Consider the following 26,988-nt stretch of genomic DNA (forward strand, 5'->3'; position numbering starts at 1 on the left):
ACCGATCTCTTCCCCCCCCGAGAGAGCAGACCTCGCTACTCAAATAGCCAGAGCCGGAGATTTTGTAGTGACCGCATCCCTGGATGCTGCTAACTGTGCTTTGCAAGCATGCAGCAAACGCCATCACCATCCGGAGGTCCTTATGGCTCAGGGACTGGCGTGCGGATTTTGCTTCCAAAAAGTCATTGACTTCTCTTCCATATCAAAGCGGTCGCCTTTTTGGCGAAAAGCTCGACCAATTAATTTCCGACGCCACTGGAGGGAAGAGTAAGTTTCTTCCACAACAGAGACCCTTTCGGCCCTTTCAAAACCAGCAGCAGTAGGCTCGGTCACGATTTTTTTTGCTTCAATTCAAATTGGTTGGTCCTTTGCTTCCACGTCTTCCGGACCTGGCCGGGCTCAAAGTAGTGATAGAAGTCCTCAGACCTCTTACAAACCTTCCACTTCTTGAAGAGGCAGGCCTGGGCAGTCAGGATCCAGGGGGTCCAGACTGGGCAGGTCTTCCACACAATAACTCCCTGCGGTATCCGGAGGACACCCTCAATGTAGGCGGCCGCCTGCTTTCCTTCAGCGATGCGTGGCTCTCGGTCGTTCATGACAAATTGGTCCACGACCTATTGTCCTCCGGAAACGAGAGAGAATTCTCCTCTGTTCCACCAAATTGCTTTTTCCTGTCTTCTCCTCCCAGGGCAAAGGCATCAGAGTTCTTCCAGGCCTTAAGCTCTCTAAAAGATGACGCGGTTATTATCCCGGTCCCTCAAAGCAAAAGGTTACAAGGTTTTTATTCAAACCTGTTCATTGTTCCAAAGAAGGATGGTACAGTACGGCCCATACTGGACCTAAAACTGCTGAACAAGTTCGTAAGGGTGCGACGGTTCCGGATGAAATCGCTTAGTTCTGTCATCACTTCCATGGAGAAAGGCGAGTTCCTGGCGTCCATAGACATCCAGGACGCGTACCTCCACATTCCTATTTTACCTTCTCACCAAAGGTTTCTTCGCTTCGCACTTCAGGAAGATCACTTTTAATTTGTTGCTCTGCCCTTCGGCCTCGCCACTGCTCCCAGGGTGTTCACCAAGGTTATGGCGACCACCGTGGCCATCCTTCATACCCGAGGCATGGTGGTGCTACCATATCTAGACGATATCCTCATCAAATGCCCCTCTTTCCACACCTGCAAGGAGGCCATGAATATCACAGTAGATACTCTTTCTCGCCTGGGTTGGAAGATAAACTTCAAAAAATCTTCCCCAGTATCGGCTCTGCGAATTTCCTTTCTAGGAATGATACTGGACTCGTTCCAGGGGTTGGTACTTCTTCCCCCGGAGAAGCCCAGAAGCTCTCCCAATCGCATACTCACTCTCTGCGTTTCAGTATGAGAGTCCTCGGCAGGATGGTAGCAGCTATGGAGTCGGTCCCATTCGCTCAACTACACCTCCGCCTCTTACAACATGCTCTCCTGGCTGTGTGGGACAGGAACCCGTTCTCTCTCGATCGTCGTTTCCTCCTTCCCCAGCGAGTCAGATAGTCTCTCAGGTGGTGGACTTTGAAGTCCTCCCTGAATCAAGGGAAGTCCTTTCTCCCAGTACATTGGCTAGTTGTGACAACAGATGCCAGTCTTCTGGGCTGGGGAGCAGTGTTCCACCATTACACTGCTTAGGGCCGCTGGTCTCTTCAGGAAGCATGCCTGCCCATCAACATCCTGGAAATACGGGCAATCAGATTGACTCTTCTCCAATTCCATCCCTTCCTGGCGGGTCGTTCCATCAAGTTTCAGTCCGACAGTGCCACGGCGGTGGCATACATCAACCGGCAGGGGGGAACACGCAGCAAGGCAGCCATGACCGAGGTAGGCCACATTCTCCGTTGGGCCGGGGAAAACCGCTCGATGATTTCTGCGGTTCACATCCCGGGAGTGGAAAATTGGGAGGCAGATTTCCTCAGCTTTCAAGGACTCGTCTCTGGAGAGTGGTCTCTTTATTCGGAGATCTTCCACCAGATCTGCTGTCGTTGGGGAACCTCGAACATGGATCTGATGGCATCACGGCTAAATTCCAAGGTTCCAGACTTCATAGCTTGGTCCCACTATCCGTCAGCCATCGGGGCAGATGCACTCGTTCACTCGTGGCATCAGTTCCAGCTTTCGTACATATTTCCCCCGCTTCCCTTACTGCCGAGAGTCATCAAGAAGATCAGAGCGGACGGGATACCAGTAATCCTGATTGCGCCAGATTGGCCGTGCAGGGCCTGGTACGCCAAACTAGTTCAACAAGTCGCCGATGTTCCCTGGCGATTATTGAATCGCACAGACCTGTTGTCCCAGGGCCCCATTTACCACCAGAACTCCAAGGCCCTGTGTTTGACAGCATTGCCGTTGAGTCCTGGGTGCTAACACAGGCAGGCTTCTCTCAGAAAGTCATTTCTACCATGATAGCACAAGAAAGCCTACATCTATGCGTATTTATCATCGCACTTGGAAAACCTTCTTCTCATGGTGCAAAGGCCGAGGACGCTCTCCACTTGAATTTTCCATTCCTTCCATCCTCGAATTTCTTCAGTCGGGTTTGGATTTAGGTCTTGCCCTTCGTTCTCTCAAAGGGCAGATTTCAGCCTTGTCAGTCCTGTTCCAACGTAGAATTGCCAACAGATTACAGGTGAAGACGTTCATTCAGGGAGTCTCCCATGTGGTGCCACCCTATAAGATGCCGTTGGAACCATGGGACCTTAATTTTGTCCTCGGAGTCTTGCAGGAGGCTCCTTTTGAACCTCTGCAGACTGTTTCCCTGTCTTTTCTGTCATGGAAAGTTGCCTTCCTGGTTGCGGTCACGTCCATCCGACGAGTCTCAGAGCTGGCGGCTTTGTCTTGTCAAATTCCTTTCCTCATTTTTCATCAAGATAAGATGGTTTTGAGAACATCCCCGTCTTTTCTACCGAAGGTTGTCTCATCTTTCCACCTCAATGAGGAAATTGTCTTGCCTTCACTTTGCCCGGCACCAGTACATCGCGCCGAGAAGGCTCTTCACATACTGGACTTGGTGAGAGCCCTTAGGAGGTACGTCTCGAGGACGGCGTCTTTCCGCAGGTCAGATGCCCTGTTTGTGCTCCCAGAAGGGCCAAGGAAAGGTCTAGCTGCTTCCAAGGCTACGATAGCCAAGTGGATTCGTTCAGCTATCCAGGAGTCGTACCGAGTTAGATCACCCCGTCCCAGCAGGGATTAAGGCTCATTCTACTCGGTCGGTGGGTGCGTCTTGGACCATCCGGCAGCACAAGTCTACAGAGCTGCGACTTGGTCCAGTCTGCATACGTTTACAAAACATTACCATGTCCATTCTCAGGCCTCGGCAGATGCGTCCGTCGGCAGATGAATTTTGCAGGCGGCAGGGCCACATTTGTAACTTGTTGGTACAAGGAGCAATTCCAGTTGGTTGTTCCCCAACCATGGACTGCTTTAGGACGTCCCATGGTCCTGTGTTCCCCAATGAGGCGTAGGAGAAATAGGGATATTTGTGTACTCACCGTAAAATCGTTTTCTCCGAGCCAATCATTGGGGGACACAGCACCCACCCTGTTAGCCTATTGGCTTTGTTTTTTTTCTGTGTTGACTTGGTTTTGACATAGTTCATTCTTGTTAAATGTTAAGCTCCTACTGCTTTGTTACCGAACTGGTTCACTTAGAGCCAGCAGAAGGGTGTATACTGCAGGGGAGTGTCCTCCTAGTGGCAGCAGCATAACTCCCATGGTCGTGTGTCCCCCAATGATTGGCTCGGAGAAAAGGATTTTACGGTGAGTACACAAAAATCCCTATTTTTAATTATAGCAGTTTTTGCTTTGACATGTATCGTTTTTTAATACATTTTGCGTATTTACTAATCTGGTGTTTTCTATTAGGATGCCAACACAATCAAGAAATTGTTTGCACTGAAAAAGTCAGAACTTGACTACACAGAATACTCGAAATCAAGTCTCCGCAGCAGGTGAGAGCCCGGGAATTATCACTTATATACCGGTAGTTCTTATACTTGATAGACAAACACACCGCATATCCTTCAAGGGAAGGGGGTGGTTACATTTTAGTTTTCCCTTTTATAGATTGCATTTTTGCACCTGAAGCATAAAGGAGCTGCGGCGTTTAGATGTAGGGTGTTCATGTCGTGAGACCTTTTCTTTCACTGTCGCCTCATTGGGGACACAGGAACCATGGGGTGTATGCTGCTGCCCCTAGGAGGCTGACACTATGCAAATAAAAAAGTTAGCTCCTCCTCTGCAGTATACACCCTACCGACAGGAAGTAGGATATTCAGTTTAGCTTCGTGTCAGTAGGAGATGGACACGGGTCTTTCAATAGACCCATATGTACCTCAGTGTGCGTCGTTTCTTTTCAGGTTTCCGGAGGGATACAGTGTGAACGGTCACAACTGTACTCCCACGCAGAGACTGAGTACGGCATGTACTGCCACCCCGTATCCTCATACTTCTGTCCTGCAGGACCCATGACAGTCCTGTCTCTGTCTCCCACCCACTCGCCCACCAGAGCCTGTCAGTTGGAGGAGACGCGGATGTCCCCCATTGAAAGATATTCGTCCGGTCCTGCCTCCGTTCCCCTACCCACTCGCCCACCAGAGCCTGTCGGTCTGGGGAGACGCGGACATCCCATATCGCAGACGAGGTACTTTCTCTTTTCCCGCCAGGTTGTGGCGATGTCAGGAAGAAGAAAAGAAGTTCAGGAAAAATCTTTATTTGGGGGGCGTGGCCTGAATCTCCATGTGAGCGGACGTGTGGCAGAGCGCTCCCGCTGCTAATACTCTAATTATCCTTAAAAGCCGCAGCTGAGCGGCGATCTGCGGTGCTTACCGGCTGCAGGAGAGTCCCGGGAGTGCGGCGGTGAACAGCGGCGGCCCCGAGGTCAGCAAATATGACCAGGAGGAGGCAAAGAGACGCCGGAGCCGGCGAGGCTGGGACCGGCCAAGATGGCGCCGACGCCAGGGAGAAGGCGGAAAAGGACAACGCTGCATGCCAGAAGAGAATGGCGGCGGCGGCAAAGCTCCAGCAGTTTGCTAGAGTGGAGGCCGCAGGGAGCGCAGGAAAAGCAGAGGAGGACGCCGGAGCGGACACAGACACAGAAGGAGAGGAGGAAAGCCCAGCAGAGGAGCAGGAGGTACAGCAGGGGAGCAGGGATGGTGACATGGCGGTGGTAGTAGGGGGATCTGAAGATAAGGAGCCAGGAGCAGAGCCCACCCTTAGAGACGTTTTTGCACTGGTGTCATCATGTAAACAATCCCTGACCCAGCAGCTACAGGAGGTCAAAGGGGATACAGCCCAGATAAATGCAGCCCTGCAAAAGATTGACAAACGTGTGGGGGCTGTGGAGGAAAGAGTGAGCACGGCAGAAGATCATATAGTGCAGCTGCAGAAAGCGGAGAGGAAGTTTACTCAAGTAATATCGGAACTAGCTGCAAAAAATGAGGATCTGGAAAATAGGTCCAGAAGAAATAACATTCGTATAGTGGGTGTCCCTGAAAAAACTGAGGGGAGAAATCCCACGGAGTATATTGAAAGCTGGCTCCTTGAGACTTTTGGTGATGCAGCACTGACAAAAGTATTTGCGGTAGAAAGAGCCCACAGGGTCCCACCAAAACCACCTGTCCCTGGAGCAAGTCGCCGTACCATGCTTGCCAAAATCCTAAACTACAGAGACAGAGACATTATCCTGAGGAAGGCTAGAGACATGACGGATCTGACAATTGGAGGTCAAAGAATTGCTATCTACCCTGACTATTCCGCCCTGGTGCAGAAACAACGGATGATGTTCACGGGTATCAAGAGGCGGCTGAGGGAACTGGGAGTGCAATACTCCATGATGTTTCCGGCACGACTGAGAGTGGTAGCGTTGGATAAGATTCATTTTTTCCAGACGCCGGAGGACGCTACCCAGTGGATAGATCTCAACAAGGGAGGGAAGTTAGACAGCTCAGAACTGGGAGTAATGACATAACTAAAGTTGATGAGTCACATAATAGGGGACCGCTTTAAGATATTGAGTTGGATTGTGAGAGGTCTGGCGGATAAGTCTAGGAGAGCTGCGAGCTTGCAATATGCGAAGGATCAACGGGCCTCTATGATATGTTTGCTAGAGACGCACTTGATACGGGAGAAGGTGGACGTACTGAATAGACGTTGGATTCAGAAGGGGTATCACTCTACCTTTTCGACGTACTCAAGGGGTGTGTCAGTGTTGGTGCCGGTGGGAGTGCAGTATGAAGAGGTGAAGGTATGCGTGGATGCTGAGGGTCAGTATGTGGTGATACAGTGTATACTGTATGGAGTGAGAGTGTGTGTTGCGGCAATGTATATTCCACCTCCATATTCAAGTAAGAAGATTAGGGAGGTGTTGGAGAAGGTGGAACGATGGGGACCGCTACCACTTTTAATTATTGGGGATTTGAACAATATTTGTGACGACTTTTGGGATAAAAATAAGAACACCCAGAACAGTTAGACATGTTGGGGAGAGAGGGTACTCGTGCTACTCGCCGGCTCATGCTACGCTATCCAGAATTGATATGGCGCTGGGTAACCGCCTGTTAGACACAATGGTGGGGGAGGTGCGTTATCTGCCGAGGGCCCTTTCGGACCACAGTCCAATTGAGGTGGAGGTTAGGTTGCTGGGGACACGGACCGCAAGCGGGAGAGAATGGAAGATCCATCCTAACTGGTTACAGAGTATTGACTTGGAGGGTATAGGGAAGGAGGTGACGGAATTCTTTGCTTTAAATGATGGGAGTACAGATGCTCTAACTGTTTGGGATGCAATGAAAGCGTGCCTGAGAGGGCTACTATTTAGAGACATTAGTAGGTGTAAGCGGAAGACAAGGGAGGCAGAGAGAGTGGCGGTGGAGGAGCTGAAGGCTGCAGAGGACGAGATGGTGTTGGGGACCTCCGAGGCAGAGAAAAGGTTGAGAACAGCGCAAACTCATATGGAGAAGATTCTGCTGGGAAAAGCTGAAAGGAAGCGGGAGTTTCAAAGGGTGACTTATTTTCAGGAGGGAGAAACAGTGGGACACATGCTATTGGTGGTAGCTTCTGCTCAGCGTAGTACCTCGTATGTACATTCGTTGGTTTCAGATGGGGGGAGCAGGATATCTGAAACACCTGAAATTATAAAGGTCTTTGCGGACTTATATTCCTCCAGGGTCAATGAGTCAGTCGGAGATACGGAGACTTTCCTGGAGAGTCTGGGTCTTCCGAAATTGAGTGAGGAGGATAGGGTGAGCCTTGATGCCCCTATCACCGAGGAGGAACTGAGTCTGGCGCTGAAGTCTATGGCCAATGGGAAGGCACCTGGAGTTGATGGGCTACCAGCCGAAATCTATAAAAGTTTGGGGGAAGTGTTGATTCCCAGATTAAAGTTAGTACTGGAGGAGGCTGGATGTCGGGGGTATCTCCCAGCATCTATGAGGGAGGCTATTATAGTGGTTATTCCGAAGGAGGACAAGGATCTGGGGAAACCTGAGTCATATCGCCCAATCTCTCTGTTGACCATCGATGTCAAGCTCTTGGCCAGGGTGTTAGCTTCCCGTCTGTCCAGTGTCATTACTAATCTTGTACATCCGGTTCAGTCCGGCTTTATGCCTGACGGGTCTACAGCGGTCAATTTGCGGAGGCTGTATATGAATCTGCAGCTGAAGTCTGACAATTGTGGCCAAAGGGTTATTGCGTCCTTGGATGCCCATAAGGCGTTTGACAGTGTGGAGTGGGGATATCTCTGGCGGGTGTTGAAGTGTATGGGTATTGGACCGCAATTTGTGTCGTGGATTCAACTGCTATATTCATTACCAACAGCTAGAATCAGAGTGAATGGGGAACTTTCTCAGCCTATAAAGTTGGCCAGAGGTACGAGGCAGGGATGCCCACTGTCGCCCCTTCTGTTTGCCCTAGCTGTGGAGCCACTGACCGCCAAGATCCGACAGTCGGATGAGGTCCCTGGGTTCAGATATGGGAGTGTTGAGGAGAAGATTGCGTTATATACAGACGACATTTTACTGTTCCTGGAGGACCCGGATGACGCCTTGAAAGGGGCCATCGAGATCATTGAAAAATTTGGAGCCTTGTCGGGACTGAGGATAAATTGGGATAAATCGGTTCTCTTTGAGGTGGATGGGGTGGAGGAGAGTGGGAGTGCGCCATTGGGAGAGGGGCGGCTTAAGGTGGCATCCCTTTTTAAATACCTGGGAATATGGATCTCGATGCCAGTTACGGAGTTTCTGTATAGGAATTTGACTCCTCTCATGGGCGTGCTTAAGGCAAAAGTAGATGCGTGGAACAAATTACACCTATCGGTGGTGGGTAGGGTTAATCTTATTAAAATGGTTCTGATGCCCAAAATACTCTACGTCCTACATAACGTGCCAGTTTGGATTCCACGTGGGAAGTTCCGGCAGATTAATGCTCTTTTTAGAAGCCTGATATGGGGGAGGCAGTACCCACGTATTGGCCTGGAGACACTTCAGCGACCCAAGGAAGATGGAGGGTTGGCTTTGCCCAACCCTGAGTTATATTTTCTTGCAGCCCAGAGTCAGCATTTGAAGGGCTGGGCGCGGGAGGCGTCTTCCAGTGCGGTACAACACTTGATGGAGGGGGTGACAAACCGACGACCGGTGGCGCAGTGTCTGGAGGATGGCTCCTTGGGAGTATTGGGGAAATTGTATCCAACTATGTTTTTGATACATAAACTATGGACCAGACTGCGACAGATTCGGGGGGTTACGGGACTGACTAAATTTACACCGATATGGCTTAATAATAATTTGGTAGAGTTTGCGGCTCTTGGAGTGCTGACAGAGTGGCAGGCCAAAGGAATCCATTTGGTTGCTCAGATAATTCAACAACGAGTGTTAAAGTCCTTTCCGCAGCTGCAGGGAGAGTTTGGATTGAGACCGACTGGGGAGTATCAATATGCCCAGATGAAGCACGCTTTTAAAGCTCAAAACAAGGGCGATGGTATTGAGATCCAAGAGGACATAGTTTTGGAATACGTGTGTGGGGAAGGGTCCACAAGGGGAGTCATTTCCACCCTGTATAAAGACCTATTGCATACATATTTGCTGGATTTCCCTCTAAAAGCGAGAGCTAAGTGGGAAAGAGATTTAGGCCCAATGGAGAATGAAACCTGGGAGTCGGTGTTGGAGTGGGTTCCACGAGTGTCACTGAGTGAGCTGTATAGACTATCGCAGCTGTACATCTTGCACAGAGTCTATAAATCACCGGAAGTGTTGCACAGAGCGGGGTTACGTGCTGACTCCGAATGCCCGAGATGTAGGACTGAGAATGCAGGAATATACCACATGATGTGGACATGTCCAAGACTGGCTGCTTTTTGGCTGGTGGTACTGAGCCGTGTGGAAGGGGCGTATAAATGCAGAGTGCCGAGAGATCCGATGGTGTGCCTACTGGGATATGTGGAGGAAATTAGAGTGGATAACACCTGGAAGATAGCAATAGCTAGGCTATTATATATGGCTAGGAAGGTGATAGCAAGGAACTGGATCAAGGAGGAGCCGCCTACAAGGGGTGAATTCCTGAAATATGTTAAACATGGTCTCAATTTGGAAAAGGGGGTCTATAAAAGACGTGGGAAAACAGAAATGTTTGACAAAATGTGGTCTCCGTGGCTCGAGCTGGGATGAGTAGGAATGGGAAATGAGCGAATGAAGACCTTTGAAGGGGGGAGATTGCTAGAGGAATAAGCGGTCATAAGTGAGTCAAGCGGCTCAAAGAGCCATCAATACTGGTAATAAAAGTATAATTGGGAAGGAGCTGTCATGGGAGGGGGAGGTTTGGGGTTTGTTGGGAATGTTGGGGGTATGGAAAATGAAGAAACTCTGTAATATATTGGAAAATGCATAAAATGTAATGTTCATGTTTATTTTCAATAAAAATCTATTTAAATAAAAAAAAAAATCTTTATTTCTTTCATACCTTTGCGGTGCCCTTCTGTCCTCCGTCCTGTAAATTTTTTAGAGGTTTTTAGCTTGGGTAGCCTTTCCTGTCACTACGAAAGAAGTGGGGGCACTGGGCATTCCACCGCGGCGGTTTGAGTCCTCAAAAAAATCTCGGATCCAGCTTCTCTCGGGCCTAGCTACAGAGTTGACTCCGCCCCCGTCCTCTCAACTTTCGGGTGGGCTTTTCTCCCGCCCATCACTCTCTGCCTCTTCCTGCGCAGGGCGCTAGCTCCGCCCACTACTCCTAGCTTTCCCAGTCGCCCTGGGATCGCCGCCATTTTGCTCCTCCAGACCCGGTGGCTAACCTGACCCCCCCCCCCCCCCCCCCCGACTTCTGAGAACGGGTCCTTTTCTCCAGCGCACGCTTTCATCGGCTGGGTCCCCTGCATCCCCCTTAGGTTGCCGTCTCCCTACTGGTGCCCTGGACCTGTGCCCTGATGCCTGATGTCACAGCTACAGCCCGGGAGCAGACTACGGGACTCTACTTCTGCTGTGAGTAGCTCTGCTTAGCAGTCTATTACTCCCCTCTGCATCTCACCTGTTCCCCTAACCTTCGGACATCATTTAGTGGGTCTGCTCACCAGGCCTAATCCTAAAGGAGAGCGTTCTCGTTCTCCTGCTTCCTCTTATCAGCTGCAGCAACTCCACTGTACCCACCGTCCAGGAGTCCCTACCCCGGGTGAGACCGAGACCCCTATCACTGGGTGGGCATTCCTTCTTTCTCAGTCTGTGGCGGACCTCACCAGGATGTCACAGACCCTGGTGTCCGTGCTTGACAGATTGTCCCTCCCAGCCCCCCGCAGTTGCCTCCTCTCCCGAGTCAGACGGGCGTCCTCGGTCATGTTTTCAGAGGAAGATTCAGACTTGGTTTCACTACAGGCCTCTAGCAAGAGTGATAGGGTACAAAGCCTTATTGTTGCGGTCAACCAGACCTTAAGCATCATGGATACCTCTATGGAACCCGCAGAATAGGCGGTTTCTTTTAGATGGTCAAAACCAACTTCCAAGGTCTTTGCCCCACACACTGAATTTGTGGTGGTACTTGCCAGGGGAAAGGTGAACCATACCAGCTTTGTGCCTCGGCCATTGCCTCTACCTGGGTCTAAAGGACCATAGCTAGATGGACCAAACAGCCTTGTAAGGACACCCTGGCTGGAGCTCCTCCGGGGGAGCTAGCCGACCTGACGGAGCAGATTTCCTATGCAGGGAAATATTTGGTATCTGCATCCCTAGATGTGCGTCTTGTGCAGCTCAGGCGTCCAGCAGTATGGTGGCCATCCGGCGGAATATTCGGCTCAAGACATGGCAGGCGGACTTGTCTTCAAAGAAGTCCCTTAGCAGCCTCCCCTTCCAGGGGCCCTGTCTCTTTGGCTACATGCTGGAACAAATTATTAAGGACGCCACGGGAGGCACGAGTTCCCTCAAAGCCTCGCCGCCTCCCCTGAAATGGCAGTTCAGCTTCCATTTGTCCTTTCGCTGTTTCGTGGCGTCGGAAGATTCCTCTGGCTAGCACAGACCACGGTCTCGCCTGGCTAGAGAAAAGGCTTCCTTCAAGCCTACCCCTTCCTGACGGTCCCCAACTCCCATGGTAGGCCCACCAGGCCCAGACCTGGCAGATCTTCGCCGGCATAACTCGTGCTAAGGGCCTAGCGTTCCTCCCAGTTTGGGCGGGCATCTCCTGTTTCTTTCAGGGATGTTTGGCTTGCCTCGGTGGAGGACGCTTAGTTCAGGGAGGTGGTATCCTCTGGATACAAGATAGGGTTCGCTTCGCGGCCCTGGAATCGCTTCTTCAAATCCCGCCCTCTAAATAATCCTACTCTGATCCCAAGTTTCTTTGCATCCATTACCTTTCTTCTTTGTTTGGAGGTTATCATTTCCGTCCCAGAGCAGGAACGCTTCACAGGTTTCTATTCGAACCTGCTTGTAGTGCCAAAGAAGAGCGGCGCAGTTCGACCCATCCTGGTTCTGAAGTTAGTGAACAGAAGGTTCCGCCTGCGGCATTTCAGGATGGAGTCCCTCTGTTCAGTATTGGCTTCCATGGAACCACAGGAACTCCTGTGCTCCATAGATATCCAAGACGCCTATCTCCATGTTCTGATTTTCCCAGCACACCTGAGTTTCCTGCATTTCGCGGCGCAGAAGAGTAATTTTCAGTTTGTTGCTCTGCCGCTCTGTCTTGCGACCGCTCCCAGTGTCTTCATAAAGATCATGGCTACATTTATGGCCATTTTGAGGATCAGGGGCCTAGTGCTCATTCCATACCTCGAAGACATCCTCATAAAGGCTCTGCCCCTCTCTTTGGCCCAGGAGAGTCTGCCCATCGTCCTCGACTCCCTGTCCCGTTTCTGGTGGCTTGTCAACAGAACAAAGTCTTGTCTTGTTCCGAGTCAGCGCCTCGTCTTAGGCATGCTGTTCGAAATCCGTCAGTCGAGGGCTTTTCTTCTCGAGGCGAAGCGGGCAATTGTCCAGGACAGAGTTCGCTCTCTGCAAGGCCCTCGGCTGCCTTCCTTCCATTCAGCAATGAAGGTCCTGTGACGAATGGTGACCGCATCGGAAGGTTTCCCTTTTGTGCTGTTCCACTTCAGCAGGCCATCCTTTCTTAGTGGGACAGGTCTGTGCTGTCTCTGGATCGTCCGATTCAGCTTTCCGTCCGATTCTAATAGTCTCTCAGCTGGTGGCTGTCATCTACTCTCATTCCCCAGGTCCGGTCTTTCCTTCTCGCCCATGGCAGGTGGTGACGATGGTCACCAGCCTTCCTGGCTGGGGCGCGGCTTCTCGCCATCTGTCAGTGAAAGGGGAGTTGGTCGGAGCAAGAGTCCTCTCTGCCGATCGACATCCTTGAGATAAGGACCATTCTTCTGTCCCTGAGTCACTGGGAAAGGCTTCTCTGAGGTCTGCCAGTCAGAATCCAGAATTTCAATGCCACGGCTTTGGAATATGTCAATCACTAGGGAGTATCTTGGCAATGGCGAGGTATCCAAGATCCTCCTCTGGGCAAAGGCGACGGTTCCGGCACTATCCGCAGTGCATATTCCCGCCGTGGACAATTAGGCATCAGTGTTTTTCTCTGCCGCGAGGCCCTTGCGGCAGGAGAGTGGTCCCTGCATCTGGAGGTCTTCCTTCAAATTTGCCTTTGATGGGGAACTCCGGATGCGGATCTCTTGGCGTCCCGACTGGTTAGGAAGGTTCCACCGTTTTGTTTCCAGGTCCGCGATCCTCTTGATGTGGATACTGATGCTTTGTCCATTCCTGGGTCGCAATTTGTACTTCCCTATCTGTTTTCTCCCCTTCCCTTTCTTTCCAGGCTGTCGAAGATCAATGCGGAGGGGGTGCCGGTCATTCTGATCGCACCAGATTGGCCCAGAAGGTTCTGGTTCGCTGAGATCGTCAATCTCCTCGCGGACTCCCACTGGAGGCCCCCAGACAGGCCAGATCTTCTGTCCCAAGGACCGAACTGCCACCAGAGTTTTTGGTTGCTCAATTTAACAGCTTTGGTGTTGAAACCTTCCATTTTTGCCTTTTCTCAAGGTGGGACTTGATGCTGGCTTTGCCCTTAGTTCTCTAAAGGGTCAGGTAGCAAACCTTTCCATTCTCTTTCTTAAGTCCCTTTCAGAAGTCCTTAGCTTCCCGTTCAGATATTATGTCAGATATTTAGATTTGAGAGTCCTCGGTGGTTGATACCTCTTAATGGCTAACTGGAAAGATGGTAGCAAATTGCAAACCTTCGAGACTTCCCAGGCCTCTTCATCAGGCATAGACTAATACAATTCTAAATATTAGTCTATCTACTGGCCATCATGGTACAAAGACTTATATCCGTTCCGTTCTCAGGTCAGAACTTTTCTTCAATGAGTGGCGCATGCGGCTCTCCCGTACCAGACTCCCGTGGATCCCTGGGACCTCAATCTTGTTCTGGAGGCTCAGTGGGGTTCCCCCCTTGAACCTCCCCATGAGGCCTCACTGTCTGTTCTGTCCAGCAAGGTCGCGTTTCTGGTGGCCAGCACCTCCATTAGGCACGTCTCGGAGTTGGTGGCTCTCTCCTGTCGCCCCATTTCTTGGTTCTTCACCAGGATAGGGTAGTTTTACGGCCTTTGACGCCTTTTCTTCCCAGGGTGGTGTCCTCCTTTTACTTGAATAAGATCGTCCTTCCCACCTTTTGTCCTGCTCCGACCTATTCTCTGGGGCGTTCGCTGAACAGGCTAGACCTGGTCAGGGCGGTGAGGATCTATCTGTCTAGGACCGCCTTCTTTAGGAAGACGGACCATCTATTTGTCATTCCAGAGGTGTGCCAAGAGGCCTGCCGGCCTCCAAGGTTACAATTGCTCTCTGGATCAGAACCGCTATTCTGGAGGCTTACCGGGTCAAGAACAGAGTGACTCCTCCTGGGTTTAAGACTCCTGGGTTTAAGAGGGCCGGGGGGCGCCTCCTGGGCGGTACACCATGGGCCATCCGCCCTACAACTTTGCAAGACGGGAACCTGGTGTTCCATTCACTCATTTGCCAAATGTTATAAGCTCCATACTTGCGCTTCGGCAGTTGCTAGCCTAGGTGGAAGGATCTTGCAGGCGGCAGTGGTGAGTTCTCCGACCTGAATGGAGTTTTTCTGCTGTTCCCTCCCCAGGGACTGCTTTGGGACGTCCCCTGGTTCCTGTGTCCCCCAATTAGGCGATAGAGAAAACAGGATTTTTGGTTGCTTACCATCAAATCTGTTTGTCGGAGCCTTCATTGGGGGACACAGCACCCTCCCAAGTTGAACAGCTCTGTTTAATTTTTATATTGTTACAGTTTGAGTTTCCTATCTTTACATGTTGCTTCTCCTACTGCTTTCTCACTAACTGAATATCCTACTTCCTGTCGGTAGGGTGTATACTGCAGAGGAGGAGCTAATTTTTTTTATTTGCATAGTGTCAGCCTCCTAGTGGCAGCCGCATGCACCCCACGGTCCTGTGTCCCCGATAGGCACAATGCAACTCAGTTTTTGCTTAGTGTCTGTAGGAGGCAGACCTGGATCTAACATCAGATCTGCATTATTTTCTTTTACAGGGTTTTTGTGTTTTATTAATCATGTCTCTTTCAGATTCACTTCTTCGGGTAACAGGGTGCAGCTTCTCACCCTGTTTTTCCCACATTTAATCGACCGAGAGAGCAGTGTGGTACTCCCCGCATTGCCCACTCTCGGACCCGCTGGCAGGACTTTGTCCCCTGTCACCCTTATGGGTGTTTCAGGGTGACTTCTTGGTGGCCAGTCCTCGCCTTTTCCCCTCCTAACCCTTCTCCTCGGAGAGGGCTGAGAGGAAGACGGTGGTCATCTATTGTGACCTCCCCCCTTCTTGTAAGGGGTTGCCGGTCTAGGCCTATCAGCGCCGCACTTTAATTTTCTCCATTGCCGCGCACGCCCCCTCTGCTGTGCACCGCCTCGGCTCTCCACTCTGACACGCCTCCCCAGGCGCATTAGCCTATCAGGACGCCGGTTTCTTTTTCTTGTGTACGAACACAGCTTTGCCCGCCCACCGCTCGGTCAAGCGTCGCATGGCCAGAGAGAACTGCATCCATCTTGGCTGGCTCCTGCAGCGTCTTCAGGATTTGGAGGGGGACACAGTACCTGCGCTGCTTCTGCAGTCGCTGGGTGTCTGGTAGGCTGTGCATTCCCTGCCTCCTTCCTCGGCTCAGCAGTATCGCCGGCATAGCGTTCTGCTACAGCCCTCTTCAGCAGTTTCTTCTTTATAGCGTCCTGCTGCAGTCCTCATTCAGGCTCTACCTATGCCCAACCCCACACAGGCCTCCGGCTACAAACCCACGGTGACCCATTACGCTTGTGCCCGCTGTAAGAGAAAGTGGGCTTCAGGCCAGCCATCGCCTTTCTGTCTGTCCTGCAGTCCTTCCACCATGTCTGTACCTCAGAAAGCTCCTAATGCTCGGGATGAGCGCACTCCCCACTCCCCCGGAGTGGGCTGTTGCTATGTCTGTCAGTCTCAGATCTGACAAAAGTGTCCCAGTCCCTAGTACAGGTCCTGGAACGCTTGCCGCTTCTATCTTCTGCCACCAGTGCCACGAACGCCTCCCACAGCGATTCGCTCGCACCTGACCACGACCAGCACAGGGTCAGATTGGAGAAAGGATCCAGAAAGAGGACTCTGTCTAGCTCCTCATCCAGCTCTCCGGAACCCGCGGAAGCATCTAGAATACCCCTCTCCACCCATTCCCCCTCCTCTGAGGCGGATGTCGAGTCGGATGTACTTTCGCACTCAGAGTCTGATTTAGATACAGATCAGACCTCTGGCACACAGGACATGGTAGATAGCCTTATTTCGGCTATTATTCAAACCCTTGAACTTAAGGAGGAGGATTCCACCTCCCAGTTTCATTCAAACAGGTGAAATGGCCCTCTAGAGTTTTTCCCAAAGAGTTTGAGAATACTACCTCTAGACACTGGGAATAACCCAGAAAACGTTTTCCAGGAAGAAAGTGTCTGGATATCTTGTACCCCTTTAATCCAGACCTAGTCAGCAAATGGTCTGATTCCCCTAAGGTAGACCTGCCTGTCTCTCGTCTATCCTCGCAGACAGTTCTGTCTATCCCTGATGCAGTGTCTCTTAAGGACGCTACGGACAGGCAAATTGAGGCTTTAACCAAGTCAGCCTTTGAGGCGTCCGGTGCCTCTACCCGAATTTCACCTCCTCTTGGGTGGCGAAAGCCGTGTCTGCCTGGGCCAAGATACTTCGCAGGGGCATCGTTGCTTCGGCTCTTTCAGAGGAACTAGCTGATTTAGCGGACCAGATTGCACACGCGGGGAAATATCTGTTAAATGCCTCCTTGGATGCTGCTGCTTGTTCCGCAAGAGCAAACAGCAACATCATTGCCATTCACCTTTTTGGCTGAAGGTTTGGAATGCTGTCCCCACTTCTAAAAAGTCTCTCACTGGCCTTCCGTTCCAGGGCTCCAGGCTCTTCGGCTCTAAGTTAGACCAGATCATCTACGACGCTACAGGTGGAGCACCTCTCTCCCTCAATCCAGGCCTAAGCACCCCTTTAATCGTAGGGGACCCCAGTCCTTTCGTCCCTTCCAGCCCTTCTCCTTCTCTAGCGGTTCCTCCCAGCAGGAGCGTTCTTCTGCTCAGGGGGAACGGAGAAAGCCTTCCTTCAGGCCTACCCCTCACTGGAGAGCTAAGAGCCGCTCCTCTAAACCTTTTGGATCTCGCGACCACAGATTCTCTTCAAAATGATGGGTAACCCCCACCTGGAAATCTTTCCAGGGTGGGAGGCAGGCTTTTTCTGTTCACAGAAGCTTGGTTATCGGTAGTCGACGACGCCTGGGTCAGGAAGATGGTCACATCAGGCTACAAAATAGAATTTTCTTCTCCCCCAGGAAGACGTTTCTTCCTCTCCCGTCCACCCAAGCAGCCGTCCCATGCCCCAGGGCTCATCAAGGCCGTCGATGCCCTCCTCACCTCAGGAGTGATCGTTCCTGTTCCTTACCGTGAGCGGTTTTCGGGTTTTTATTCAAATCTGTTCGTGGTTCCGAAAAAAGACGTCTCTTTCCGCCCGATTTTGGATCTCAAACAGTTGAACCGCCACCTTCGGGTTCAACACTTCAAGATGGAGTCACTGCGCTCGGTGATCGCTTCCATGGAACCGGGGGAATACCTGTGCTCTGTGGACATTCGGGATGCGTACCTGCACATTCCGATTTGTCAGCAGCATCAGAGGTTCCTTCTTTTCGCGATCCAGGAACAACATTACCAGTTTACAGCTCTCCCGTTCGGCCTAGCGTCCGCCCCCAGGGTCTTTACGAAAGTAATGGCAGCGGTCATGTCCATCCTTCGTTCAAAGGGGATCCTCATAATCCCCTATCTCGACGACCTTCTGGTCAAGGGTCCTTCTCACCGGGACTGCGACCAGAGTCTCCAGATCACACTAGACACGCTGATCCGCCTCGGCTGGATAATCAACAGGAACAAGTCGACCTTGATTCCAACTCAACGCCTCGAGTTCCTGAGCATGGAATTCAACACCATCCATGCTCGGGTCTTCCTCCCAAAGGAGAAGTTCTTCTCTCTCTGCCAGGGCATCAAAGCCTTAAAGCGCCCGGTTCCTCTACCTCTACAGCTCTGTCTGAAAGTTCTAGGGAAGATGGTCGCTTCCATGGAAGCATTACCTTACGCTCAATTTCACTCTCGCCCTCTCCAGCTGGCTGGCACTTTCCCTAGATTGACCAATTTGCCTTCCTCTAAATGTGAGACAGTCTCTCACTTGGTGGACGTTTTCCGCCTCCATCCTGCGCAGGAGGTCATTTCTCCCCCTCCGCTGGCAGATCATCACCACCAACGCCAGTCTTCAGGGGTGGGGTGCGGTCTTTCTCCATCACACAACGCACGGTCGCTGGAAGGTTCAGGAGACCCTTCTCCCCATCAATCGCTTGGAGATCAGAGTGATCTTCCTCGCTCTCCTCCGCTGGCAGCCCCTCCTCGCGGGAAATCCTGTCCGCGTTCATTTGGACAATGCCATGGCCTTGGCTTACATAAGCCATCAGGGAGGGACTCGCAGCAAGCAGATCATAAGGGATGTGTCAAACATTCTATGCTGGGCAGAGAACCACGTTCCCGCCATCTCAGCTGTCCACATTCCAGGGGTGGACAATTGGGAAGCTGACTTCCTCAGCCGTCAGGGCCTCGTATCAGGTGAGTGGTCTCTCCATCCCACCGTCTTCAACCAAATATGTCAGAGATGGGGCGTTCTGGACATTGACCTAATGGCCTCCCGAACGAACCACAAGGTTCCCCAGTATGTAGCGGGACCCGATGGCCGTCGTTTGCGACGCCCTGGTGATTCCGTGGGCCCAGTTCCACATGCCCTATCTTCTTCCTCCTCTTCCCTTGATCCCAAGGGTCGTAAAAAAGATAAAGGCAGTGAGGATCCCCGTTCTCTTAGTAGCTCCAGATTGGCCTCGCATGGCCTGGTACGCGGAGCTCGTAAACATGCTGTCGGACGCCCCCTGGAGACTCCCAGACCGTCCGGATCTTTTATCGCTGGGGCCCCTCTTCCACCCGAATTCTTGGTCTCTGAACTCAATGGTATGGCCGTTGAGGCCGCGGTCCTAAGGGATGCAGGTTTTTTCTCACAGCGTCATACAGACCATGATAAAAGCTAGGAAACTGTCTTCTCGCATCTATCATAGATGTTTGAAGGCCATTTTCTGATGGTGTGACGACAACATCTTGTTCCCTATGGTTTTTTTCCCTTCCTTCAATCCTTGGCTTCCTTCAAGCGGGTCTCGATTCAGGCCTTTCTTTGAGTACTTTAAAGGGCCAGGTCTCCGCCCTGTCCATCCTTTTCCAAAGGGACTTAGCTTCCCTTCCACAAGTCAGGACCTTCCTCCATGGTGTTGCCCACATAGCACCTCCTTATCATTCCCCGATTGAGCCATGGGATCTCAACCTCGTTCTCGGTGCCCTCCAACGCGCGCCTTTTGAACCAATCCAGGACATTTCCTTTTCTCTCCTATCTTGGAAGGTGGCCTTCCTGGTCGCCATCACCTCTATTAGGAGGGTATCCGAGTTAGCGGCATTATCCTGCCGTTCTCCTTTCCTAATTCTGCACCAGGACAAAGTACTCCTGCGGCCTGTTCCTTCCTTTCTAACAAAAGTAGTTTTGGCTTTTCACATCAACGAGGACATCGTCCTTCCTTCCTTGTGCCCTTCCCCGGTCCATCCTTTGGAGAAATCTCTCCACAAGCTGGTTTTGGTCAGGGCTCTCCGAGTTGGTCTTACCAGAACTGCTTCTTTTCGCCAGTCTGATCCTCTGTTTGTCGTCTCTGAAGGTCGTCGAAAAGGGCTCCCCGCTTCTAAATCCACTATTGCTCGTTGGATCCGTTCGGCGGTTCTGGAGGCATACCGCTTTCAGGATAAACAGCCTCCTCCCGGGCCGTTCGTCACCAGGCTTCTGCTTTGCAGGTTTGCAAAGCTGCAACCTGGTCGTCCCTTCACACCTTTTGTACGGTTCTACAAGGTGCATACTCGGGCTTCTGTGGATGCAGGCCTGGGTAGGAAGATACTGCAGGCGGCGGTTTCCCACCGGCCAACCTAAGTCTTCTTTTCTCAGACTATTTTTTTTCCCACCCTAGGGCCTGCTTTTGGACGTCCCATGGTTACCTGTGTCCCCCAATGAAGCGAGAAAGAAAGAGGGATTTTTGGTTCTTACCGTACAATCTCTTTCTTGGAGCATTCATTGGGGGACACAGCACTCTCCCTTTATTTTGTACCGTGTTGGCCGTTGTCTTCGGTTGGTACATAGAGTGAGTTCCTTATACTTACTCCTACGACTGCTTTAGCACCAAACTGAGTTGCATTGTGCCTGTCGGAGGGTGTATACGGCAGAGAAGGAGTTAACGTTTCCTTATTTGCATAGTGTCAGCCTCCTAGAGACAGCAGCATACACCCATGATAACCTGTATCCCTCAATGAAGGCTCCAAGAAAGATTTTACGGTAAGAACCAAAAATTCCTCTTTTGTCCTGACCCTACTGCTTACTGTCTGACACTACTAGGAATGAGTATTTTCCCTTTTTAGTGATTAATATTGCCTGTGAATAAGCTTATGTATGGTGACTCGTTATTACACTTATCCAATTTTTTTAGGAACAAGCGTCCGGCACAAGGAGATCGATTGTCTGCCATCACAATGGCACTCCAGTATGGCTCAGAGAGTGAGGAGGATGCTTCTCTAAACGGTAAGACCTCCCAGAACAGAACAATTTTGTATTTTCTCAGCTTTGTGTACCATTGAACGCCATTTTAACTACTTACTGACTGTGGTAGATCAAAATAGATATGTTTAAGGACTCATGCAGACAGACGTATACTCGGTTTGCGTGTGATCGGACCAAAGATTATATCGCTCTCCATCCATTGTTAGTCCATGGGGCTGTACACATGTCCGAGGAAATAATCGCAGCATGCATGCTTTGCATCCGTTATTTGGATCGCGCTCAGCCATGCAAGTCAATGAGCCTGTGGAAAAAAAATCAACCACACTCGGATGACATCTGAGTGCAGTTCAATTTTCACAGACTGACATGATGGAGACATTTTTTATCCATCTTTTCCTCATTTGAGAAAATGTGATCAGGGTGTGATCAGACCGATTTTCTCAAATGAGAGAAAATGCTGTCATGTGACCCTAACTTTAGGAGATGAAGGTGGGGGCATGTTGGAATTAAACATGCCCAAACCTTTGCACTGACCGAAGATAATTAAAAAAGATTATTCTCCTTTGAACATTGAGAACACATTCACTGCGTGCCAAGCAGAGCGTGATGGGATGGTTAAGAGGAATGGCTGATCAGTCGCCTGATCATTATTGACGATGTATGGCAACCTTTACGGAGCGACATTACTTTCATTACATGCTTATGTACAACTAGATGGTGGCCCGATTCTAACGCATCGGGTATTCTAGAATATGTATGTATGTATATAGCAGCCACGTAGTATATAGCACAGGCCACGAAGTATATAGGAGCCATGTAGTATATAGCAAATACTACGTGGCCTGTGCTATATACTATGTGGCTGCTATATACATACATACATATTCTAGAATACCCGATGCGTTAATACAGGCCACGTAGTATTTAGCACAGCCCACGTACTATATAACACAGCCCAAACAGTATATAACACAGCCCACGTACTACATAACACAGCCCAAACAGTATATAACACAACCCACGTACTATATAACACAGCCCAAACAGTATATAACACAGCCCATGTACTATATAACACAGCCCACGCAGTATATAGCAGCCACGCAGTATATAACATAGGCGACGTAGTATATAAGGCTACGTTCAGACTAGCGTTGTGCTAGTGTGCGTCGGGCGACGCAGCGGTGACGCACGCGTAATGCGCCCCTATGTTTAACATGGGGGACGCATGCGTTTTTGTTTGTTGCGTTTTGCGACAAATGCGTCTTTTTTGCCGCAAGCGTCGGACCAAGAAAACGCAACAAGTTGTATTTTTCTTGCGTCCGATTTTCGGCAAAAAACAACGCACGCGTCGCAAAACGCAGCGTTTTTGCGTGCGTTGTGCGTTGCGTCGGCGACGCAGCGGCGCACAACGCTAGTCTGAACGTAGCCTAACACAGGCCACGCAGTATATAACACAGGGCACGTAGTATATAACACAGCCCACGCAGCATATAACACAGCCCACGCAGTATATCGCGCACTGCCCCCGCAGTATATCGCGCTCTGCCCCCGCAGTATATCGCGCTCTGCCCCCGCAGTATATCGCGCTCTGCCCCCGCAGTATATCGCGCTCTGCCCCCGCAGTATATCGCGCTCTGCCCCCGCAGTATATCGCGCTCTGCCCCCGCATTATATCGCGCTCTGCCCCCGCAGTATATCGCGCTCTGCCCCCGCAGTATATCGCGCACTGCCCCCGCAGTATATCGCGCTCTGCCCCCGCAGTATATCGCGCACTGCCCCCGCAGTATATCGCGCTCTGCCCCCGCAGTATATCGCGCACTGCCCCCGCAGTATATCGCGCACTGCCCCCGCAGTATATCGCGCACTGCCCCCGCAGTATATCGCGCACTGCCCCCGCAGTATATCGCGCACTGCCCCCGCAGTATATCGCGCACTGCCCCCGCAGTATATCGCGCACTGCCCCCGCAGTATATCGCGCACTGCCCCCGCAGTATATCGCGCACTGCCCCCGCAGTATATCGCGCACTGCCCCCGCAGTATATCGCGCACTGCCCCCGCAGTATATCGCGCACTGCCCCCGCAGTATATCGCGCACTGCCCCCGCAGTATATCGCGCACTGCCCCCGCAGTATATCGCGCACTGCCCCCGCAGTATATTGCAGTGTGGGCACCATATCCCTGTTAAAAAAAATTTAGTTATATACTCACCCCCTAGGATCCAGCGAAGCTCCGGCGATACGCGCGGCTGCCGCCATCTTCCGTTCCCAGGATGCATTGCGAAATTATCCAGATGACTTAGCGGTCTCGCAAGACAGCTAAGTCTTCTGGGTAATTTCGCAATGCATCTCTTGGACTGGAAGATGGCGGCAGGCGCAAGCGCATAGTCGGATGACAGAGGGTGAGAATAGCAGGTTTTTTGTTTTTTTTATTATTTTTAACATTAGATCTTTTTACTATTGATGCCGCATAGGCAGCATCAATAGTAAAAAGTTGGGGACACACAGGGTTAATAGCAGCGGTTACGGAGTGTGTTACCCGCGGCATAAAGCGGTCTGTTACCACTGGCATTAACCCTGTGTGAGCGGTAACTGGAGGGGAGTATGGAGCGGGCGCCGGGGAGTAAGGAGCGGCCATTCTTCCGCCGGACTGTGCCCGTCGCTGATTAGTCGTGGCTGTTTTGCCGCGACCAATAAGCGACTTGGATTTCCATGACAGACAGAGGCCGCGACCAATGAATATCTGTGACAGACAGACAGACAGAGGGAAATGACCCTTAGACAATTATATAGTAGATGGAAAAAGCATAACGGTACTTTACATGAAGTTTAATGGTAATATATTGACGTCTGTAGCATCTTCTTTGGTTTTTCATCACCTTAAAATTGATTCCAAGATGGGAAAGAATCCATCACCAGCAGTGGGAGATGGACCCTATTCAGATATACAGATCTGTTGGGTTTCTGTCATGTCATCAATCATTTTACTAGGAACCAAAACGGCCTAGTGTGCTGCTCAATTTTTCTGTTAAATACACTAGAATTTGCAACCCAAACACGGAAAGAATTAATTTTGCAAGAGAGATATCTAATCTAGCCTGAATATCTCCATTAAGCATGGATACATTGTCTCTCTGTAAAGGAAACTTGCCGAGGTCCTGTGCTCACAGCCGCATCAGCACCCAGTGTGCGAGGAAGGGGAGAAGTAAAGGCTTGTAGAATTGTTGCTTGTTACATTGTATCTGTAACATGGCAAACATTGATCAGAACATCCCACGAGTCCAGCAGACCTCTACTTTCTTCATTCATTAATGGCTGACCTTTTGAAGGGAAGAGAGATGTCATTTTAAAACCACCCCAAATCTTCCCATAAATGTCAAAAACTGAAAGCTTGTGATAGGAGGAATGGATAAGTTGTTGCAAACTGCCTTTTCCTGCTGTTATGCCCCAGGAAACAATATATCTGTTTGAGTTTAGTTGCAAGCCCCTTTATTAAAGGTTTCAGAAAGCTCCTGTTCCCAGGCCAATTTGTTTAAAAAACAAACATCAAACCGTGCTTTGGTCACTGTCCCTGGGTCTAGGGCTAAGTCTTTGGTCACTGTCCCTGGGTCTAGGGCTAAGTCTTTGGTCACTGTCCCTGGGTCTAGGGCTGAGTCCTTTGGTCACTGTCCCTGGGTCTAGGGCTAAGTCTTTGGTCACTGTCCCTGGGTCTAGGGCTGAGTCCTTTGGTCACTGTCCCTGGGTCTAGGGCTGAGTCCTTTGGCCACTGTCCCTGGGTACAAGACTGAGCCTTTGGTCACTGTCTTTGGGTCTAGGGCTGAGTCCTTTGGTCACTGTCCCTGGGTCTAGGGCTGAGTCCTTTGGTCACTGTCCCTGGGTCTAGGGATAAGTCTTTGGTCACTGTCCCTGGGTCTAGGGCTGAGTCCTTTGGTCACTGTCCCTGGGTCTAGGGCTGAGTCCTTTGGTCACTGTCTCTGGGTACAAGACTGAGCCTTTGGTCACTGTCTTTGGGTCTAGGGCTGAGTCCTTTGGTCACTGTCCCTGGGTCTAGGGCTGAGTCCTTTGGTCACTGTGCCTGGGTCTAGGGCTGAGTCCTTTGGTCACTGTCCCTGGGTCTAGGGCTGAGTCCTTTGGTCACTGTCCCTGGGTCTAGGGCTGAGTCCTTTGGTCACTGTCCCTGGGTCTAGGGCTGAATCTTTGGTCACTCTCCCTGGGTCCAGGGCTGAGTCCTTTGGTCACTGTCCCTGGGTACAAGACTGAGCCTTTGGTCACTGTCTTTGGGTCTAGGGCTGAGTCCTTTGGTCACTGTCCCTGGGTCTAGGGCTGAGTCCTTTGGTCACTGTCCCTGGGTCTAGGGCTGAGTCCTTTGGTCACTGTCCCTGGGTCTAGGGCTGAGTCCTTTGGTCACTGTCCCTGGGTCTAGGGCTGAGTCCTTTGGTCACTGTCCCTGGGTCTAGGGCTGAGTCCTTTGGTCACTGTCCCTGGGTCCAGGGCTGAGTCCTTTGGTCACTGTCCCTGGGTCCAGGGCTGAGTCCTTTGGTCACTGTCCCTGGGTACAAGACTGAGCCTTTGGTCACTGTCTTTGGGTCTAGGGCTGAGTCCTTTGGTCAATGTCCCTGGGTCTAGGGCTGAGTCCTTTGGTCACTCTGCCTGGGTCCAAGACTGAGTCTTTGCAGCTGCTCAGTAATTGTCTGCAGCACTGATGTAATATCGACAGCGCTGCGGCCGATCTGTTAACTCTATTGCTCCTGATGTTCGCTCAGGCAGAGGCGCTGAGCTCCTTGTCTGCTGTTCGTCTTCTCCGCATTCACTGAGGTTAATAACTTGGTGTTTTCTGTTTCTATAGCCGCATCATCCATTCGCTATGAAGAGGCAGAGTCTGAAGGGGAAAGCATAACCTCATTCATGGATATATCCAGCCCGCTATATCAGCTTTATGAGACGGTGAGGTCTTGTCGGAATAACCAGGGTCAGCTGATCGCTGAACCTTTCTTCCACCTGCCATCAAAGAAAAAATATGGAGATTATTACCAGCAAATCAAGAATCCCGTATCTCTGCAGCAGATTAGGTAAACCCCATGTTCCAGATATTAATATGAGATTCAGTATTACTATATCCCTCTTACTAAATGTTGTTTTTTGACCGATCCTTCACACATGGCTGACATCCAGAAAAGGCAAGAGCCTCGGCCCGCTCTCGCTTCCTCTGGATGTCTGATTTGTCTGAAGGATGGAAAAGTGAAGGCGCCGCTGATTAGCTATATGGATCGCGTAACATTGCTATTCCCAGGGCGCGCTAGTGCTGACAGTGCTCCGAAGGTGGATAGAGGTGTTCTACGAGCATGATGCAATTGGAGATACTGATAAAAGCATTTATAAAAAGAGGAAACTTATCTCTGATTTGTTGGAAACTATCAAGAATCCCATTAGACTGCACTTGAACTAGAAACATAACACCGGCCTTTATCCAGTGGCTGAATCCCTCCAGCCTAAAAACCTCCAGTAATTTTAGATTTTTTGCCAAATAGGCGTGACCCCGGAGTATATTCACCAACATCTAGAACTTGTTTCATTTTTTCCCAAAGTTTTAACCCCTTTCTGCCATTAGACGTACTATTGCGTCCATGTGGGGTGGGCTTTACTTCCCAAGGACGCAATAGTACGTCATATGCGATCGGCAGCGCTCACGGGGGGAGCGCCGCCGATCGCGGCCGGGTGTCAGCTGTTTATCGCAGCTGACATCCGGCACTATGTGCCAGGAGCGGTCACGGACTGCCCCCGGCACATTAACCCCCGGCACACCGCGATCAAAGATGATCGCGATGTGCCGGCGGTACAGGGAAGCACCGCGCAGGGAGGGGGCTCCTTGCGGGCTTCCCTGAGCCCCCCGCAGCAACGCGATGTGATCGCGTTGCTGCGAGGGTCTCACCTCCCTCCCTGCTCCCTCCAGCCCCGGATCCAAGATGGCCGCGGATCCGGGTCCTGCAGGGAGGGAGGTGGCTTCACAGAGCCTGCTCAGAGCAGGCACTGTGAAGCAGCCTGCACTCCTATCAGATCAGTGATCTGACAGAGTGCTGTGCAAACTGTCAGATCACTGATCTGTGATGTCCCCCCCTGGGACAAAGTAAAAAAGTAAAAAAAAAAATTTCAAATGTGTAAAAAAAAAATAAAAAAAAATATTCCAAAATAATGAAAAAAAAAATAAAAATATTATTCCCATAAATACATTTCTTTATCTAAATAAAAAAAACAAAACAATAAAAGTACACATATTTAGTATCGCCGCGT

At 50.9% G+C, this 26,988-nt stretch overlaps 1 protein-coding gene across 8 annotated transcripts in view; it reads left to right on the top strand.

Annotated features, from left to right (window-relative positions):
• PBRM1 (polybromo 1) overlaps positions 1 to 26,988 on the top strand; it is a 127,006-nt gene that overhangs the window by 22,978 nt on the left and 77,040 nt on the right. For all 8 annotated transcript variants that reach the window (XM_069736835.1, XM_069736830.1, XM_069736832.1 and 5 more), the window contains exons 9-11: positions 3,889 to 3,974; positions 20,631 to 20,722; positions 25,547 to 25,769. In XM_069736835.1, the coding sequence (XP_069592936.1) occupies positions 3,889 to 3,974; positions 20,631 to 20,722; positions 25,547 to 25,769 (401 nt within the window). The remainder of the gene's footprint in view (positions 1 to 3,888; positions 3,975 to 20,630; positions 20,723 to 25,546; positions 25,770 to 26,988) is intronic.

This window comes from Ranitomeya imitator, chromosome 8, assembly GCF_032444005.1.
Source record: "Ranitomeya imitator isolate aRanImi1 chromosome 8, aRanImi1.pri, whole genome shotgun sequence".
Lineage (NCBI taxonomy): Eukaryota > Metazoa > Chordata > Amphibia > Anura > Dendrobatidae > Ranitomeya > Ranitomeya imitator.